General features: G+C 40.1%; 1 protein-coding gene across 3 annotated transcripts in view; it reads right to left on the bottom strand.

Moving 5' to 3' along the window:
* PKMYT1 (protein kinase, membrane associated tyrosine/threonine 1) overlaps positions 1–19,771 on the bottom strand; it is a 60,112-nt gene that overhangs the window by 10,899 nt on the left and 29,442 nt on the right. For 2 of the 3 annotated variants that reach the window (XM_029606772.1, XM_029606774.1), the window contains exon 4: positions 15,984–16,156. In XM_029606772.1, the coding sequence (XP_029462632.1) occupies positions 15,984–16,156 (173 nt within the window). The remainder of the gene's footprint in view (positions 1–15,983; positions 16,157–19,771) is intronic. The other variant, XM_029606773.1, reaches the window with a different exon arrangement.

Genomic DNA, 19,771 nt, shown 5'->3' on the forward strand with positions numbered 1-19,771 from the left:
TTGTAGCGGTAGCAGGCCACACTGACTGTTTTGTGCAAAGTGATCATGCTGTGTCAGGGGCCTGGACACAACTGAATTGAGAGGTACCTGAATCTGGATTTGGGAGGAAGCGGCCTGTTTTACGAAGTTCCTCTTGGCCTAAGGAAGTACCTAGTCATAAGAAGCCTGACTGATGAAGTTAGCACGCGGAGAGATTTCTGCCTAAGCCACTGGTGGCAGCCTAAGAGAGGACGGGGAGAAGAGCTGCAGGAAGCACTGAACTTATTTTGGCTGTTTCTGCTCAGAGGCCAATAGAGAATTTTACAAAACCAGAAATTGAGCTACGCAGAGATGTTGGCTATATTTAGCAGGAATCCTAAGCGAGGTCACTGGTCCATCAATTTAATGATCCTTACTTTCTTCTTTACATGCATTCTCAATCCGATTTAGATTTCTGCTAGCTGAGATTCCTGGAAAGCATTTAACCATTGTGTCTGCCTCACAATGTGTCCCCAAGTGAGCACCTTTGATGAGTTTCTCAGCGGGAGGATTTTTTTTTGTTGTTGTTTTGAGGGGTTTTTGTAAGTATTTTTGGGTTTGAGTACACATTGGGTATCATGTTTTATTTCTAATACCACTCCAGTTTCTATTTCTGGAGCACTGTTATTTCCAGCGCAGAAAAGGCATTGGGAATGGGCATCATTTGGAGAAGAGGGTGTCTCTGAGTCTCAGATCTTGCCCTACAAGAGACCACACTTAACCTTTTATTTCTGGGTTATTGAATCCTCTCTGGGAGTGGGGGAGGATTTTCTGGATGCGGTATAGTGATGAAAGCTCTTCCAATGGTAGCTAGTTCTCAAGCTCTAAGCCTCCAAATGGTCTGCCTTAAAGCTAAGGCACTACAATTCTTACATTGGATAACAGTTATTTATTTATTTATTTATACATTTTTATATACCGACATTAGATCAGAGATGTCACATCGGTTTACAGATAACGTAAAGGAAATAATGGTTCTTATTTCTTACAGAGAAACCCATTTTTTACAATGTAAAATAATGAAACTTGGATTCTTGCGTATTTCCTATGAGTCAACTGAATTAACAAGAGCTAAAATAAGAAATTATAGATTAAAAATGAAAATATCAATTCATATGAAAAAACCTCTAAAGTAACTTTGTGAGGCTTGAGATCCAACAATGATCCAACAATGTTAATTTGTTTCGATATAGAAGGCCTATATTTATTTATTTATTTAAGGTTTTTATATACCGGCATTCATGATAAAAATCACATCATGCTGGTTTACATATGAACAGGAGTGCAATAAATACATCAACTAGAACTATCGTGCAGGAAAAAGCAGTTACAATTAACAAGGAATGATGAACTGGGAGAAGATGGAGATAAAAGGAAAGAGAATAGTAATGGCTAAAAACTATGTACAAGGAGACAGAGATGAGCTGCTTGTTTTAAATATGTAGAAGGTGAAGTCATTAGTTTGAGTCAGGGAAGACTTGCGTGAACAGCCAAGTCTTAAGTCTTTTTTAAAGGTAGGGAGGCAGGGCTCCCTACCTTGTGATAAGGAGTTTATATTATGATAAGGAGTTTAGAAATATATCTTTGTAAAGCAGTGCACATTAGACCTTCCTTAAAAGTCAAGAACCAGACATTTTAGCCTGATCCACCTTAAGACAGCCCACAGGGGAATTGCAGGATGTTTCTCCTGGGGAGAGGGGAAAGACGACAGATCCCAGAGAGGACAGGAGGCCCCAGACAAGACCAGGAGAAAGCAGGAACTTTAACAAATGACTTAGTTTTGTAAACTACTGCATTTCTATTTCCAGCACTGCTGGGGTAAGCAGGCTTGTGTTTTCTTAATTTTGTATTATAATTAATAAAACTGTAAAAGGATAGCCAGAGTTCAGATGGAATCTGGCCTGTGGCAAAGCCAAAGACCGCTCATGGTGTCACATATGGTATCAGTTCAGAGATTTCTGCACTAAGTGATTGTACAGGCAGAGACCCACACCTGAAAAGAGAAGAAAGGAAAAAATTGTTTCCCCCTGACTGGCTGTAAGCCTTGCACACAGCAGGAACTTGTGCTAAGCAATCCTGGCCTAAGCAGCAGCACAGGCTAGGGAAGCAAGCAACTTGGAGAGAAAGAAAAAAAAAAAAAAAGTCAGAGCAGGACATAACGGTGCTGCATTGCAGACAGCATTTTAAGACCAACCTTACTGGAGTGAAGATATGGAATTGGTCCCGGACGAGAATCATAAAACAATATATGAATGTGAGTAAGTGGATTTGTTTTTTTCCCCCTGAGGTAGACAGAAGTTCGAAACATGATATTGTGTCAGGGTTGGAGCAGACATTTGATGACAAGATAAGTGCAGGAATACTTTGATGCTCATTTGAAAATGAATTTTGTTCTGTGAATGTGCGGGACTTTTTGGTGATTTCTAAATAAATATTTTTGAAAAAATACAAAATAACAAAAAAATACAGATAGGATTAAATAAAGTGGACTTTCCTCCTGAATTGGCTCTTTTATAAAATTGAAGAGCTTAGGGTTGTTGGTCCCACATAAATGTCTGCATAAAAAGAGGTTGGTTTTTTTACATAAAGTATGAGTTTATAGAAGATCAAGTTATATGACCAGTTGACCAATTTTGTTTTTGTGAGTTTATATAACTTGTGAATTATCCACCTAAATGGCTTTGAATATTGACCTTATTGAAATCAGTAGCACAAAGTGTATAGGCAGGCAAGTTCAAAACAATGAGAGAGATTTTTCAAAATTTAGAGCAATGTGGTTCTCTCTGTTGAAGAGCTGCTCAGCAATTGTGCTCAGAATAACTTGCTTTTTCTGGTTTCAAGCAGCCTCAATTCAATGAACATATCCCTGCAAGGCAGGCTTTTGGTACAGTGGGCAGAAAATAAAAAATCAAACCTTAGTTTCTAAAAAGGGAATTCACTTTGAAAAATTATCAATAGAATGAAAACAACAGTTTCTCTATAAGGGCGAATAAGGGAGAAATTTCTTATTCAAGAAAAGGACAACAAATAAACTTATCAAAGAGCAAGATATTGTCAAACTGACATGTTGAAGATAAATGGGATTTCTGGAAGTTCACTAGGAACACCAATGAAAATTTATTCATTTAGATTTTTATATTCAGCTTTTCACATTTTTTTTTTCAGTGCTTCAAAGTGGATTACATTCAGGTACTGTAGGTATTTTCCTATCCCCAGAGGGCTTACAATCTAAGGGGCCGAGCGTGTTCCCTAGTATTTGTGCTTCTTGAAAGCATAAACAACTGATTTGCGTTTACCCATTCCAATCCACTCAATATTTTTATAGACCTCTATCATAATTCCCTTCAGTCGTCTCTTCTCCACGCTTAAGAGGCCTAATCTTTTTTGCCTTTCCTCATAGGGGAATCATTGCATCAGCTTTATCATTTTGGTTTCCCTTTTCTGTACCTTTTTCTAATTCCTCTATATCTTTTTTGAGATGCGGTGAACAGAACTGCACACAGCATTGAAGGTATGATCGTACTAAGGAGCGATACAGACACCTTATGATATTCTGTTTTATTTTTTCCTTTCCTAATAATTTCTAGCATTCTATTTGCTTTCTTGACCACCACCACACACAATTTATTCGCGATGCCTAGATCTTTTTTCTGGGTGGTGATTGCCAATGTGGAACCTTGTATCATGTAGCTATAACTTGGGTTCCTCTCCCCTATGTGTATCACTTTGCACTTGTCCACATTAAATGCCATTTACTGTTTGGATGTCCAGTCTTACAAGATCATCTTGCAATTTCTTACAGTCCTCTTGTGATTTATCAACTTTGAATAATTTTGTATCATCAGCAAATTTGACCATTTCACTTGTTATTTCCATTTTTGGGTCTTTTATAAATATGTTAAACAGCAGTAGTCCCAGTTTAGGTCCCTGAGGCACTCCACTAGTCACATTTCTCCAATGAAAAAATTGACCATTTAGCTGTATCTGTTTTCTATCTTTTAAGCAGTTTTCAATCCACAATAGAAGATTGCCTTCTATCCCAAGACTTTTTAATTTCCTTGAGTCTCTTGTGAGGTACCTTGTCAAATGCTTTCTGAAAGTCCAGATGCACTATATCAACTGGATCACCTTTATCCACATGTTTATTCACACCTTCAAAAATGTAGCAGATTAGTAAGGTAAGACTTCTCTTGGCTAAACCCATGTTTGGCTTTTTCCATTAAACTATGACTATCTATATGTTCAGCAATATTATTCTTTATAAATGTTTTTATCAATTTTCCTGCCAATGATGTCAGGCTCACTGGTCTGTAGTTTCCTGGATTACCTCTGGAACACTGTAAAAACTGGCATTACTTTGGTTGCCCTCCAGTCTTCAGATTCCATAGCTGATTTTAATGATAGATTAAAGACAAATAATAAGTCTGCAATTTCATTTTTCAGTTCTTTCAGTACTTTGGGATGTATACCATCCAGTCCAGGTGATTTGCTAATCTTTACTTTGTCAATTTGCCCTATTACATCTTCCAGGTTCTTTGAGATTTGTTTTATTTCCTCTGAATCATCACCTTTAAATATCACTTCTGGCATGGGTATCTGCCTTATATCCTCCTCAATAAAAATTTGAATCAAGAATTAATTTAATCTTTCTGCTATGGCCTTGTCATTCTTTAGTGGACCTTTTACCCCTCGATCATCTAATAGTCTAACCGACGCCCTTGCAAGTTTTTTGCTTTGAATGTACTCAAAGCTTTTATTATGAGTTTTTGCTTCTTCAGCAAGCTTTTTTTTTTTTTTTTTCTAATTTTGTTGTAGTCTTCCTTATCAATGCCTTGCATCTAACTAGCCAGTACTTATTCTGTTTCCTGTCTTCATTTGGGTCCTTCTTCCATTTTTTGAAAGATGTTCTTTTTTGCTATAATAGCCTCTTTCACCTCACCTTTTAACTATGCTGGCAGTTGTTTGGCCTTCCTTCTGCCTTTTATAATGCATAGAATAATATCTGTTCTGGGCTTCCAAAATGGTATTCTTTACATCCATGTCTGATGTAAAGTCTTAACATTTGCAGTTGGTCCTTTCAATTATTGTAATGCACTATATGTGGGTCTCCCTGCTACTGCTTTGCACCCATTATAACTGTTGCAGAATGCTGCAGCAAGGATATTAACCGGAATTGCTATGCATGTGCACATTACTCTAATTCTGGCCTCTTTACACTGGCTCTCCATTGCAGTAAGGACCCAGTACAAAGTAGTATCATTAATCCACCGAATCCTACATGGGAGCTCTGACTGTTGTATTAATGCACTGCTGAGGGTCTACAAATCCACTAGGTCTTTTAAGATCTGAGGGTAAAATGCTGTTAGAAGTACCATCTATCAAGCTTGCACAACTGGGCATTACAAAAAATAGGGCTTTTTCAATTGCAGGTCCACTTATTTGGAATTCAGTGGTTACTTTCTAAGATCGATTTAATGTGGGAAAGTATTCAATTAGGCCCTAAAAACATTTTTATACAAGCAAGCCTATAACCTTCACAATTCGCAATAGCCTATCTGTTCATGTTGGAAAGAAAACTATAGAACTAAGGGTCACGAAATGAAACTCCAGGGAGAACGACTCAGAACCAATATCAGGAAATATTTCTTCATGGAGAGGGTGATGGAAGCCTGGAATGCCCTTCTGGAGGAGGTGGTGAAGAAGAAAAAAACAAAGAATTCAAGGGGGCATGGAATCAACACTGTGGATCTCTAAAGGCTAGAAGATGGAAATGAGATAAGTTTGCGGGGGGGGGGGGGGGGGGGGGGGGGGGGGGGGGGGGGGGGGAGGGGTTGATTGCTGATGCAGCAGTCACTACCCTTAGCAGAAGGCATGGAGATTATTGCCCTTAACCAAAATGCTTTGATGCTTTTAATGCAACTGCAACATTGCTCCCCACTTAGACGGCAGGGGGATAAGAGGAATTAGATTCAGAAGGAGTGCATCTGGAGAGACTCTCCTCCTGCTGGAGGAAAGAGGCCAGAAGGACTGCTGCAACTTCGATTAATATCAGAGGACATCGCCCGGATGGAATGACCTAAGCCATGCCCCCTGTGACATCAGCTGTCCATGACTTCGGCCCGGATAAAAACCAGGGGCCTGCGGTGGGTCTACAGGGAGTGCATCTAGAGAGACTCTCCTGCCAGAGGAAAGCGGCCAGAAGGACTGCTGCGACCCCGATTAACATCAGAGGACATCACCCGGACGGAGCGACCTAAGCCAAGCCCCCTGTGATGTCAGCTGTCCGTGACTTCGGCCTGGATAAAAACCAGGGGCCTGCGGTGCGCAGCTGCCGGTGCACTGCCAAAGGGCGCGCCCCTTGTCGTGTCTGCCACTTAGTGGAAAACGCTCCTACTTGAAGACACATGGGCAGGAAAAGGAAGATAAAGGTTTTTACCTCAGTTCCAACTTCTTCGACGGTAAGGGGACCTATGGACACACATATTATTTGCAGGGTAAATTATGATACTTTAAATCCCAATCCGGAAGTCTCCTTTTCATCGGGCTCTATTCAGAGTCCTGGCCAACATTCATGACCTCATAATCAAGAGTTAAGAACTGATAATGATTTAAATGATTTAAGTGTGATATCATTAATAGAAGATAATTCGCAAAATAAAAGTCAAGAGGGGGAAGTAATTGCCGCTGGTGGGAAGATTGAAACTTCTCCAACTTCAGCTGTGATAATGGCAGAAGGTATTAATGAAGAGATACCTGCTCTTAAAAATGTTTCCTTGGTTGATGTATGGAGATCAGTTACTAATATGGAGAAGCTTTTAGCTCAAGCTATGGCTCAATTTGGGTCTTAATATTGAGACAAAAAATATGCTTCAGGATCATACAACACATTTAATTAATTTAGAAAACCATTGTTTTGTGGTAGACTCACAGATTAATTTACAGAGTGCAAGCACATCTTTTGTGCTTGCACTCTGTAAACGTGCTTGCACTCTGTAAACGCGATGAGATCTAGAAATCTCCGTTTTCTAAACTTTCCAGTTACTAGGCTTTTGTCAGCAATACAATTGCTTTGAAAATACTTAGGAGATGTGCTACAAATTTCCTCTAGTAGAGAAATGCAGTTTTCTAAGTGTTCAAATATGATGTCAAAGCTTCTTGACTCTTTCTGCTGCCATGAAGATTTTCTCCTGTGTATCAGAATGTCTTCCTATTGAAGCTTCCTGGAACACAGGGGAAATCATGTTATGATCATGATTACTTAGGAGAAGGTCCACAATGTTGTAACTAGTACAAAAGAAAAGTGCTTGAAACTGTAAGAGACCTGCCTGAACCTTCTGATAGTCTGCCTTGATAGGCATGTGGAGGTACGTCTCCATGGGATCCAAAGATGTGAAGAATTCTTCCTGCCTCCCCATCACCATTACAAACTATAGAGATTTTCATGCAGAAATGGATACACAGTGCTCTGCAGACCAGCTTGAGGTCTTCCTTGGGCATGACAAGGTAGCTAGACTATCTTCCTTGCCACGTTCTTCAATTGGGACCTGCATTATGGACCCCACCTAGAGTAGTCACTCTAAAATGAAACCTTCTGATGTTGCTTCAGGGGGAATGACCAGACGGTGCTATAAAAAATCTACAATGCTCTAAGAAGTAGCCACATCTTTCCACATTTAAGACCCACTGACCTGATATGACACGTCCACTCCCTGTAAAAACTGGCCTGCCAACCATTTATTTACACAATAGGGGAGTGGACCTTTGACATTCACTGTGAGTTTCAGGCATTCCCTGTGCTCCCCTTCTCAGGGCCCTCTTTTTACCCATGAAAGGGTTGGACTTTGCCAGGAAAGTGATTCTGCTGCAAAGAGAAATCTTTTTTCTGGTTTCTCTTGGACAGCATTGCCTCACCTCTCTAAATCCAAGTTTGGTGGGATCCAAATGCACAGTCTCTCCTGGGAAATCCTCCAGAAACCTCTGGAGCTTGGACTCCCTCAGCTCTTTCTCTTCTCAAGGTCTTTCCCAAAAGGAGTCTTCCCAAGAAAGTAGACCTTAGAACCGCTATTCAGCAACCAGTCTTGAAGCTATACTGGGTCCGACAAAGGGTCCATCAAGCCCAGCATCCTGTTTCTAACAATGGACAATCCAGGCCATGAGAGCCTGGCAAGTACCCAAAAACAAGTCTATCCCATGCTACTGTTGCTAGTAATAGCAGTGGCTATTTTCTAAGTCAACTTAATTAATAGCAGGTAATGGACTTCTCCTCCAAGAACTTATCCAATCCTTTTTTAAATCCAGCTACACTAACTGCACTAACCACATCCCCTGGCAACAAATTCTAGAGTTTAATTGTGCACTGAGTGAAAAAGAACTTTCTCCGATTAGTTTTAAATGTGCCACATGCTAACTTCATAAAGTACCCCCTAGTCCTTCTATTATCCATTTACCCATTCATAAGAACATAAGAAATTGCCATGCTGGGTCAGACCAAGGGTCCATCAAGCCCAGCATCCTGTTTCCAACAGAGGCCAAACCAGGCCTCAAATACCAAGAAGATCCCATGCTTCTGATGCAATTAATAGCAGTGGCTATTACCCAATTAAACTTGATTAATAGTAGTTAATGGACTTGTCCTCCAGGAACTTATCCAAAACCTTTTTGAACCCAGCTACACTAACTGCACTAACCACATCCTCTGGCAACAAATTCCAGAGCTTAATTGTGCGTTGAGTGAAAAAGAATTTTCCCCGATTAGTCTTAAATGTGCTACTTGCTAACTTCATGGAATGCCCCCTGGTCCTTCTATTATCCGAAAGTGTAAATAACCGATTCACATCTACTCGTTCAAGACCTCTCATGATTTTAAACACCTCTATCATATCCCCTCTCTGCTGTCCAAGCTGAAAAGTCCTAACCTCTTTAGTCTTTCCTCATAGGGGAGCTGTTCCATCCCCTTTATCATTTTGGTATAGCCCTTCTCTGTACCTTCTCCATCGCAACTATATCTTTTTTGAGATGCGGCAACCAGAACTGTACACAGTATTCAAGGTGCGATCTCACCATGGAGCGATACAGAGGCATTATGACATTTTCCATTTTATTCATCATTCCCTTTCTAATAATTCCCAACATTCTGTTTGCTTTTTTGACTGCCGCAGCACACTGAACCAACGATTTCAATGTGTTATCCACTATGACGCCTAGATCTCTTTCTTGGGTGCTAGCTCCTAATCTGGAACCTAACATTGTGTAACTATAGTATGGACTATTTTTCCCTATATGCATCACCTTGCACTTATCCACATTAAATTTCATCTGCCGTTTGGATGCCCAATTTTCCAGTATCACGAGGTCTTCCTGCAATTTATCACAATCTGCTTTTGATTTAACTACTCTGAATAATTTTGTATCATCTGCAAATTTGATTATTTATTTTATTTATTTCAAGCTTTTTTATACCGGCATTCATGATACAATCATATCATGCTGGTTTACAGGTAACAGGGGATGCAATAACCTTAAGCAAATAACAAGTGGAAAGGAAAATAAAATGTTACAATAAAACAGGGTAGTTGGAACTGGAGAAGGGATGAAACAAGATTAGGAGTAAATTACAGTACTTTTACAGTAAAAAACTATTGTTGTTGTGGAGAGTCAGTTAGAGTCGGGAAAGGCTTGTTTAAATAGCCAAGTCTTGAACCTTTTTCTAAAAGTTAGTAAACATGGTTCTAGTCTGAGATTAGGGGGTAAGGTATTCGATAGATATGGTCCCGCTGTGGAAAAGGCCCGATTTCTGAAGGCAAGATGGTGAGTGGATTTAGATGGGGGAGCAAGTAAGGAACCTTTGTAGGCTTCCCTGATAGGTCTTGATGAAGTGTGTAGTCTTAGGGGGATTTGGAGGTCAAGAGGGGCTTGGGTGTGGATGGTTTTATGGATGATAGTGATGGACTTGTGTAGAATTCTGAATTGTATTGGTAGCCAGTGTAAATTTCTGAGAATAGGGGTGATGTGGTCTCTTCTTCTGGAGTTTGTCAAGATTCTAGCTGCTGCATTCTGGAGCATCTGAAGAGGTTTGATGGATGAGGAAGGGAGACCTAGCAAGATAGAGTTGCAATAATCTATCTTGGAGAATATTACGGCTTGGAGGACTGTTCTGAAGTCTTGAAAGGGGAGGAGAGGTTTGATTCTTTTTAAAACCTGCAGCTTATAGAAGCAGTTCTTCGTTGTGTTGTTAATGAATGTTTTTAAATTCAGGCAGTTGTCTATTATTACTCCTAGGTCTCTTGCTTGGTTAACAATGGTGTTAGTTGGTGCACTTTGTGGATTAGTACTATTTTCCGGGGAGATGAGGAGGAGTTCAGTCTTAGCAGAGTTTAGTATCAGGTTTAAGTTTGCTAGAAGTTGGTTGATCTCTTGGAGGCAGTTTTCCCAGTGTTTAAGTGTTTTAGTAATAGATTCTTTGATGGGGATCACGATTTGTACGTTGTCAGCATATAGAAAATGTTTTAGTTGAAGGTTAGTTAGGAGCTGGCAAAGAGGAAGAAGGTAAATGTTGAAGAGAGTAGGGGACAAGGAGAAACCTTGAGGAACTCCTAGTGAGGAACTGAAGCGAGGGGATTCTTTATTATTGATTCTGACTTTGTAACCTCTGTTACAGAGGAATGTTTTGAACCATGTGAAAGCCATGCCTGTTATTCCAATGTTCGATAGACGGTTGAGGAGGATGGAGTGATTAACAGTGTCGAAGGCCGCTGACAGGTCAAGGAGAATTAGTAGAAAAGATTGTCCTTTGTCCATGCCCATGATGAGGTGGTCAGTTAGTGAAAGGAGTAAGGATTCAGTACTTAATGCCTTGCGGAACCCATATTGGGTGGGGTACAGTATACTGTGATCTTCGAGGTAATCAGAGAGTTGTGAATTGACTAGTTTTTCCATGATTTTGGCTATAAATGGAAGGTTAGAAAATAGGGCGAAAGTTGTTTGGATTGTTGGGATCCAGATCCGGTTTCTTTAGGAGGGGTTTGAGGGAAGCAAGTTTTAGGGCGTCTGGGAAAATTCCCTGTGTTAATGAACAGTTTATGATATCTGCCAGTGGTTTGGCGATGGTTTCAGGTATTAGGAGGAGAAATTTTGATGGGATTTGATCGAGAGGATGGGAGGAAGGTTTCATCTTCTTTAGTAGAGATTGAATCTCTAGGGCGGTAGTGGGTTCGAATGATTCCAGTGAGATTCTTTTATTTAGGAAGTGGTAGGAGCTAATAGGGAGAGGCGGGTGTAGGGGGCAAGAGGGTTACGAGATTGGATATTTTGCTTTGGAAGAACATAGCCAGTTCATCAGCTTTGGATTGTGCTTGGTCGAGAGGGATAGAGTGTGTGTTAGGTAGAGTAAGTTCCAATACATAGGAGAAAAGGGCTTTTGCGTCGTAGACGAGGTCATGAATCTTATGGGCATAGAAATCTCTTTTCGATCTTAAAGTAGAGTTCCTGTAGTGGTGGAGGGCAGATTTGTACGCGGATAGTGAGCTGGGGCAAGGTGTTTTGCGCCATTTGTTTTCTTTCTTTCTGACATTTTGTTTGAGTTTTAGAAGGTCATTTGTGAACCAAGGTTGTCTCTTTGGGGCTCCTGGTTTGAGTTTTTTTGTTGACAGAGGACATAATTTGTTTGCTATTTTCTCTGTGATATTGCTCCATGATGACAGGGCTGAGTTGGGGTCTGAAATTTCCACACCAGCTCACTTGGTGTGGAAATTTCTCTGCAGTTGAATAAAAGGATAAGGTGAAACTCGGGATTGAAATGTTGGAATTATAGAAGAAGAACTAGGTGAAACCGCGGAGCATTTGAACAAAAACAGAACGGTAATGGAACCCTATGAGAATAACGTAGTATAAGGCTTCCTGGTGTATTTATTGGTATAAAGCGAGTATATTGGTTCAGAAGGGTGCCAATTGATAATATGAACGGAGAGAATAGGAGATATTTAAGAGATAGCAGGCAAAGAAAAGCCAAGAATAATATAGATGTTCCCTGTAATGGTAATGAAGAAATAACAGATTAATAGTGATCCCCTGAGGAAACCATTCGTGGTGAAACGAGAGTCTCTCGTCGGGAACTTCATTAATATCGAGAGAAAAGGGAACGGTGAAAGGAAGCAGTGTTGGACGCTTCGGGAGTTTCATTATTTGAAAAAAGAATCACTTAAACAAATGTTAGGCAATTATGTGAAATAACTGGATAATGGGACTGATTACATGTATGTAATATGAAATGTATGTATTTTAATGTGTAAGGGATAAGTGCAATATTGTATTATGTGGATGAATGTGGTATGAGTGAATGATGTTAGAGGGTTTTATGTGAATGTTAAATTAAGTGAATAATAAAATGAAATATTGTGTTTAAATAGACTCAGGTATCTATGTATATTTATTCATTAAACCTCCTAGGAACAATTCCTTCCTTTAAAGAGAGGCTAATTAGTGAAGCCATACTTTCACTAACCTCTTCTTGTAAGATATACAATAAGGAAAATGGGCAAGGATCTAGCAGCCAGTATGAATTTCTCACTAAACTCAATATCTTCTCAAATTCCGTTGACCCAATTTCTTCAAACGAATGCCAAACACCCAAAGGTTTCTCATTACCAGACATAGCCACCAAAATAGAATTTTGATTGATTTGACTGTTAATCTGCTCCCCAATAGCACCCAACTTGGATGTTAAATGACTTGCAAATTCTTCTGAGGAAAAATTATAAATAGTTTTGTCCGGATGAGATTGTCCAGAAATTCATTTAATGGTATTAAATAACTCAGATGGCAGATTAAGTGAATTATTCAACACAGTAGTATAGTACCTCTTCCTTGCTGTATTCTAAACATTTCTATATTCCTGACGCCTAGAAGTAAACAACTGATGCTTTTCCTTGGTCTGTGATTTCTTCCAAGCTCTCTCATGATGCCTCATCACCTACTTCAACTGAACCAATACACTATCAAACCACAGAACTCTACAACTTGGATTTCGATGTCTCCGCTGGATTAATGGGGAACAGCTATTTTTCCCCAGAGGATGTGGTTAGTGCAGTTAGTGTAGCTGGGTTAATAAAAGGTTTGGATAAGTTCTTGGAGGAGAAGTCTATTAATGGCTATTAATCAAGTTTACTTAGGGAATAGCCACTGCTATTAATTGCATCAGTAGCATGGGATCTTCTTAGTGTTTGGGTAATTGCCAGGTTCTTGTGGCCTGGTTTGGCCTCCGTTGGAAACAGGGTGCTGGGCTTGATGGACCCTTGGTCTGACCCAGCATGGCAATTTCTTATGTTCTTAATAATATCAGCCAAATTATCAATTGAGTCATTAGGAAAGTGATCCTTTACAGAAGCCCATCTAATTTAAAATTGGTTACTAACTGCTTTGTTAGTGAATTAAACCATCTAGACTTTTTATCTGCTAATGTTAACTGGAACCAAATCAAATAGTAATTGGACCATAATACTGCTAGAATAGACCTTACATCAATTACTTTAGAAAGAACAAACTCTTCAGGACATATTATCAAGTCCAAAATGTTTCCATCACAATGTGTTGGAGATGATACAATAGATACTAGATCAAGGGAGGATAAGAAATCTGTAAAATGAAGGTTGTTTCTATTGTTATTAATAAAATATACTTAAACATAAATGAAGGTTCAAATTACCCAATAGAATAATTCTTGGGTATTGAACCAATAATGAGTTTAAAAAGCTCATGACTACTGTCAAATCACTGGCAAAAATTTCAGGAGGGCAATAGAGCAATATAAAAACAGTATCCATCAATTCAAAACTATACTCTCATATCCATGACCCAACTTATATGGTAGTCTCTTTCCTTATTTTTTTTTGTAACTGGATTATAGAAAATCAATAACATACAAACATACCAATAGACAATTCTGCTCTAAAGCAAATACAGACAGCTAAATACAAAATTCTTTGTTCAACAATAGGTTAACTACATTGGGTCCCATATTGCTAAATCATACTCCCTCCATGCCCCCCCCCCACAAAATTAATGAAAGACTTCAATACAACTCTATGATCTTTATAATAAAACTTCTCCATATCATAGATATTCCATTCTAAAGAAAAACATACTTCAATAAATGGCTTCATTGGCAAATTCAAATTTGTTGATTTTTGCACAAAAGAAAAATGTGTAAGACCGAGAACCTTTTGAAGAATGACTAACAAGCCGGTAGAGAGTTGAAACTCTAATTTTATATATCCAGTACCTCACTGGCAAAAAGTGGCAACCTGTGCTTAAGCCCAGAGCTTCATAGCCATTACAAATAAGACTATGCATGATGGCTCTCAGATGACAAGGCAGAAATGGACTGAGTCTACCAGAACTACCCTAATGCTTAGGATGGTAGGAAAGAATGAAAGTATACTTTGCCCATTCTCTCTCACCCCCCGCAAATTAATTCCCAGAATGGTTACCTGTAACTCAGAGCTCCCTGAGAAGATGTTTTGAAAACTTCATTTTTCTGGCTATAATGAGAAATAGAAGCCTAAGGTAGGATTAGAGCCAAGTTTTCCTATTTGAAAACACTGAGCTAAGGACTGCATCAATAAACCATGCCAGACAGCTTTAATTTTATAATAAACAATACATTTCCCAAAACAATACAGGTAGTCCTTGAACTTAGGACAAAATTTGTTCCTGAAAACCATGTCTTAAGTCAAAATGTTGCAACTTGAAATTGACTGTCCCAAAAGAGTAATTTTATAAACGTGTGATTGATTTCAGTAACAAGGCCCAATATCTTATTTTCACCAAAATAACCCAGAATTTAGTAATATAGAGGTTGATATTCAAAAGCCATTTAGACGGGTAACTTAAAGGTGTTATCCGTCTAAATGGCACAACTTAGCCAGGTTAAGTGGGGGGCATTCAGAGGAGGCAATCCAGGGAGGAGCAGTGTAAGCTAGATAACTTATCCGGCTAACTCTGGTTGAGTCACAGACCTGTCCTAAAGATAGCTGGATAAATGTATCTGGCTATATTTAAGATAGTATGTATACTCAGTGGTGAAATTGCGCCGCTGAATATACTCTGCTTAGCTGGATAAAGTTATCCGCCTAACTAGCCAAGCCACACAGAGGCTGGAAATGGACTCCGTAAAGGACAATTTTCAAACAGCTTGCACAGCAGTAAAGTGTGCATGTAGATTTTACCAAGGATTTTCAAAGAAAACCTACACACATAAATTAACTTTGAAAATCCTCGAGTAATTGGCAGAATATGCACATGAATTACTTTGCAATGTGTTACACCTCCTATAAGCAGAGGGTAACTTCTGTGCTATAATTTACACACAAAGTTTTTAAAATAAACAATTATGTGCATAAGTGTTCACTCTGCCCCATCTCTACCCCCCAGAACGCCTCTACTCAATGCACATAAAAGTATGCACAAAACTGCATTCAATTTTTATTTGTACATACACAGACCATTGATTTTCAAAAGTACATTTACATCCTTAACCTGGGTTTATGCACTTACATCTTTGAAAATTACCCCATATAATACTGTAAAAAGAATAAATATATTTTAAAGCATTATGGGGGGAGGGTCATGTCTAAAGGAAGAAAGGACCAAGGCATGCTTATAGGGCACTGACATTGTTCTGAGGAGAAATCGTTCCTGGAGCTCTTCCTGCTGATGTCACCTTGTTGAGCCTCACAATCATCAGCACACCAGCACTCACCCGTCGAAAAATGCTTGCAAGTCAAAGGTGAAATAAACATTTCAAAGTGGGATAATAGGCTTCTTGTCTAAAAACACTGTAATTTCAGACTGTTCTAACTAGAATGGCTAAATGTTGACTACCTGCCCATCCCACCAAACCCATTTAATAACTTCACTATATCTAATATCCAGCTCCTTCCTCTCATGAGCTGACAGCCATTCCTACACACCTGGCAGAAGGAGAGGGCCCTGCTGATTCCCACCTGAGTGGTCAACATCAACCTGCGCCACATAGCCACCCTACGCAGGACTGGGGAGGTCAGCAGATTCTCTACAGTTGCCCTCTTCCTATGATCAGGTTCCAGCATAGTGGTGAGGACATTCAGCAACTCTGGAGACAGGCCTTCAACAGCAAAAATAGACAGGAAGACACAAAAACACAGTGACCAGAGAGAGATAAGGATGAGAACTGGTTACCAGATAATTCCGAACACATTATCAAGATATAATTTATTTCTAAGGAACCCTGGGTGAGCCTTATATGCATATCAAAAAGCACGTCATACAGCTCTAAAAAACCTCAGGAGATCCAAGAAACGCATTCAAAGACTCAGCAATTCAGTCCTAGGAACCTCGGAATCAAAGCAATCATATTTTAGATTTACAATATGAGAGGTTAGAGTTACTTATCTGTAACAGATGATCTCCAAGGAGAGCAGGATGTCAGTCCTCTCAAACAGGTGACATCAGCAGACGGAGCCTAGCATGGAAATTTGACATCAAAGTTTCTGGAAACTTCATGCCCTACTGGATACGTGCAGCATACCATATTGCCACTTTTCCACACAGGGGCCCCTTCAGTCTATAATTTAGCTTAAACTTGGAAAAGTTTTGTTAAGGACTGACATGCTACTGTCCTCAGAGAACACCTGTTACAGGTAAGGAACTCTGCTTTCACCAAGGACAAGCAGAATGGAAGTCCTCATATATGGGGGGAGTCCTAGCTACAGACTGCTCTGAATGAAAAAGGGGAAAACCCCCAAAACAGTGCCAATGGGCATAAGCTGTTTTTGGCTGGAAATAAGCCTTTTTTATTCCAAATAAGGGCAGCCTAGAAACAAAATAAGGGGCTTTATAGGGGATGAAGTTGGACTCTACACCTCAATGAGACTCCTCAGAAAAGATTTGGCAAACATACTATCATGCTGAGAGCCCTTTCCATGTAATAGTGCAATGTAAATGTGCGGCGAGAACTCCACATCACAGCCTTGCAGATCTCTTCAACAGAGGCTGATATTAGGTGGGCAAATAATGCCGCCATAGCTCTGGCACTGAGTCTTGACATGGCCCATCAGATTCAGGCCTTCCTGGGCATAACAGAAGGAGATGCAATCCGCTAGTCAATTCGGTAGAGTGCATTTGGCAATCTCAGGCTTGTTGGTTTCAAAATAAACAAAAAGCTGAGAGGACTTTCTAAGAGCTAGACTCAACTCCAGCTAGGCGGCCAAGACTCTTGTAGTCCAAGGAAAGAATATTGGAAGGACGACTGACTGATTAAGTTGGAAGTCCAATACTACTTTAGGAAGGAACTTAGGATGTGCAAGCAGAACCATCCCTATTGTGAAAAAACTTGGTAAAAGGTGGATAAGTCACTAGGGTCTGAAGATCATCGACTCTGAAGACCAAAGTGACTGCCACCAAAAATATGACCTTCCAGGTTAGGTATTTCAGATCACAGGAGTCTGTCTATGTGATCAAAGGGAGCTTCCATCAGTTCAGTCAATACCACATTGAGGTCCCATGACATAATGGGAGACTTAATGGGAGGCTTCAAATGAAGCAAGACTCACATAATTCTGACAACTAAAGGCTGTGCAGAGATGGGTTTACCTTATGCATGGTGGAGGTAAGCGCCAATTACAACAAGATGAACCTTGAGCTGGTTTTAAGACTTGACTCCAAAAGTTGTAGAAGGTAATCAAGCAATTTTTATGAAGAGCAGGAGAAAGGATCTAAGTCATTTTCCTCACACCAAAGAGCAAATCTTCACTTTGATCCATAGGACTTCCTCGTGCAGTCCTTCCTGGAAGTCAGAACATGAGACACATCCTCAGAAAGTTTCAGTGGTATAGAAATGGTAAGTAGTAGTAGCCGTAGTAGTAGCAATAGTAGGGGACCAGGGCCCTGATGTTGAGATGGCGCAGCAGTCCCTAATTTTGATTACTGAGATTCAGTGAATTCCCCAACCTGATTGGTTCTCGGATAGACACTGTAATGTTTGGCCAGCCACAGGAAGGCCCCACAACTGGCCGCACTTACCCCCAAACACTGCCAAGACCCGCAAGTCGCTGACAGAGTTCCGCACAGGAAAGACCCTTCCATCGAGTGCTTGGCCAGTTGTGCTGCAACTTCCCCTAGACGCGTGTGCACATTTGCCCAGATTTTCAAGGCCCCATAGCAGGAAGGAGTCCTGTGGCGCCCTCTGATGTGGTCAGCACAGCTGGGTATTTAAACCCCAGCTACATTCCTAACTGATGCTTCAGCAACAGGTCCTCCTGCCTTGCAGTGCGTGTTGCTTGCTGTCTCTGTGTGTTACCTTGCCTTGCCTCACCTCCATGTTACCTTTCCTTGTCTCTCCTAGTCCAGCCTGTCTTACCCTTCTCGTGTCTTGGTCCCCCTGTGCCTCGTCTCAGACCTGTCTGTCCGACTCTGCCTGCCTCCTGGTTTAGACCCCTGCTTTGGATCTGACAACTCTTCTGCTTGCTGTCTGCCCCAGTTTTGGCCTAGACCCTGTTTACTTGCTGTCTGCCCCAACCTCTACTAGGGTAACAGCAAGCCGGACTACTACAAATCCTTATAGCGAAGCTACACACTAGCAGAAATACTGTACCTCAGTCACACATGCAGAACACAGATCGACCCTTCCTTAATACAGAATTAAGGGACTACAAATTAAAAATAGAAACATGCAGGCAAAGAAAGATTGCGTTCCATAAACTGCGCTTTCCATAGATAGCAGGATGAATTAGCCATGATATTTAGGTGATATAATCTGGTGGCACTGAATGGACTCATTTCTCCAAGCTAATAGAGCTTTGAGCTCTACTAAGCATGTGTGAGAGTTCCCACACAGGTATTGCCGCAAAATCCTCCTTTGTCTGTTTCAGAGCTAATTAGCTATGTAGTCAAATCTCTAGGAAGGAGGGCAAGTATGGCTAATTTATCCTATGAAAAACACCATTTTTGGTAAGCAACCTTGCTTTTTCCATTAATAAGCAGGCTGAATTAGCCATGATATGTGGGAAGTCCCAAGCTGAGGGTTGCAGTGGAGCGTTACTGAAAAAACAAATGGAATTCCACTATGAAGAGTGGACTACTATGAGAGTATATTGTTCAATACTGTCTGTCCAAAGTTACTGTCAGTATTTGATAGATTGTCTAGACAGTAGTGGAACACAGTTTTTCTCTTATAGTAGGCCAGAGGGTTTTTTTTACAGTACAAAGTGTGAAGGTTTTCTCACCATCATGAGTATACGGCCAAGGGAAGAAAATTGGCAGTACAAAGGATTGACAGATATGGAAAGTGAAGACTATTTCCTCTAGGAATTTTTGATTCATATGAAGGACCACTTTATTGTGGAAAAATTGCACGTAAGGCATGTAGTGGACTAAAGATTGTACCTTTCTTACTTGTGCGCTGAGATTACAGTGGCAGAACTGAGAGAAGAGGATCACCTTGCTGGTGGCTGAAAGGACTCAGTAAGTTTTGCTTAGGACATTTTTTTTAAAGTTTTGGGGAGAAGTAAATTATTGGGGTATATTATTTAGTGTGTTTGTGCTTTTAATAGTAAGGCAGCTAATAAGCAGAAGTTAGTGTGTTTATATATTTAAAAAAAAAAACAAACAAAAAAAAAAAAAAACCCGTAACCAGAGGCTAGAAATAAGCTAGGGGCAGTGTATATCTAAGTAAAAAGGTTGAAAAGTTCAGTTACTCACCTTGGAAAGGTGTTAAGGTAGT

The sequence above is a fragment of the Rhinatrema bivittatum genome, chromosome 6 (assembly GCF_901001135.1).
Source record: "Rhinatrema bivittatum chromosome 6, aRhiBiv1.1, whole genome shotgun sequence".
Lineage (NCBI taxonomy): Eukaryota > Metazoa > Chordata > Amphibia > Gymnophiona > Rhinatrematidae > Rhinatrema > Rhinatrema bivittatum.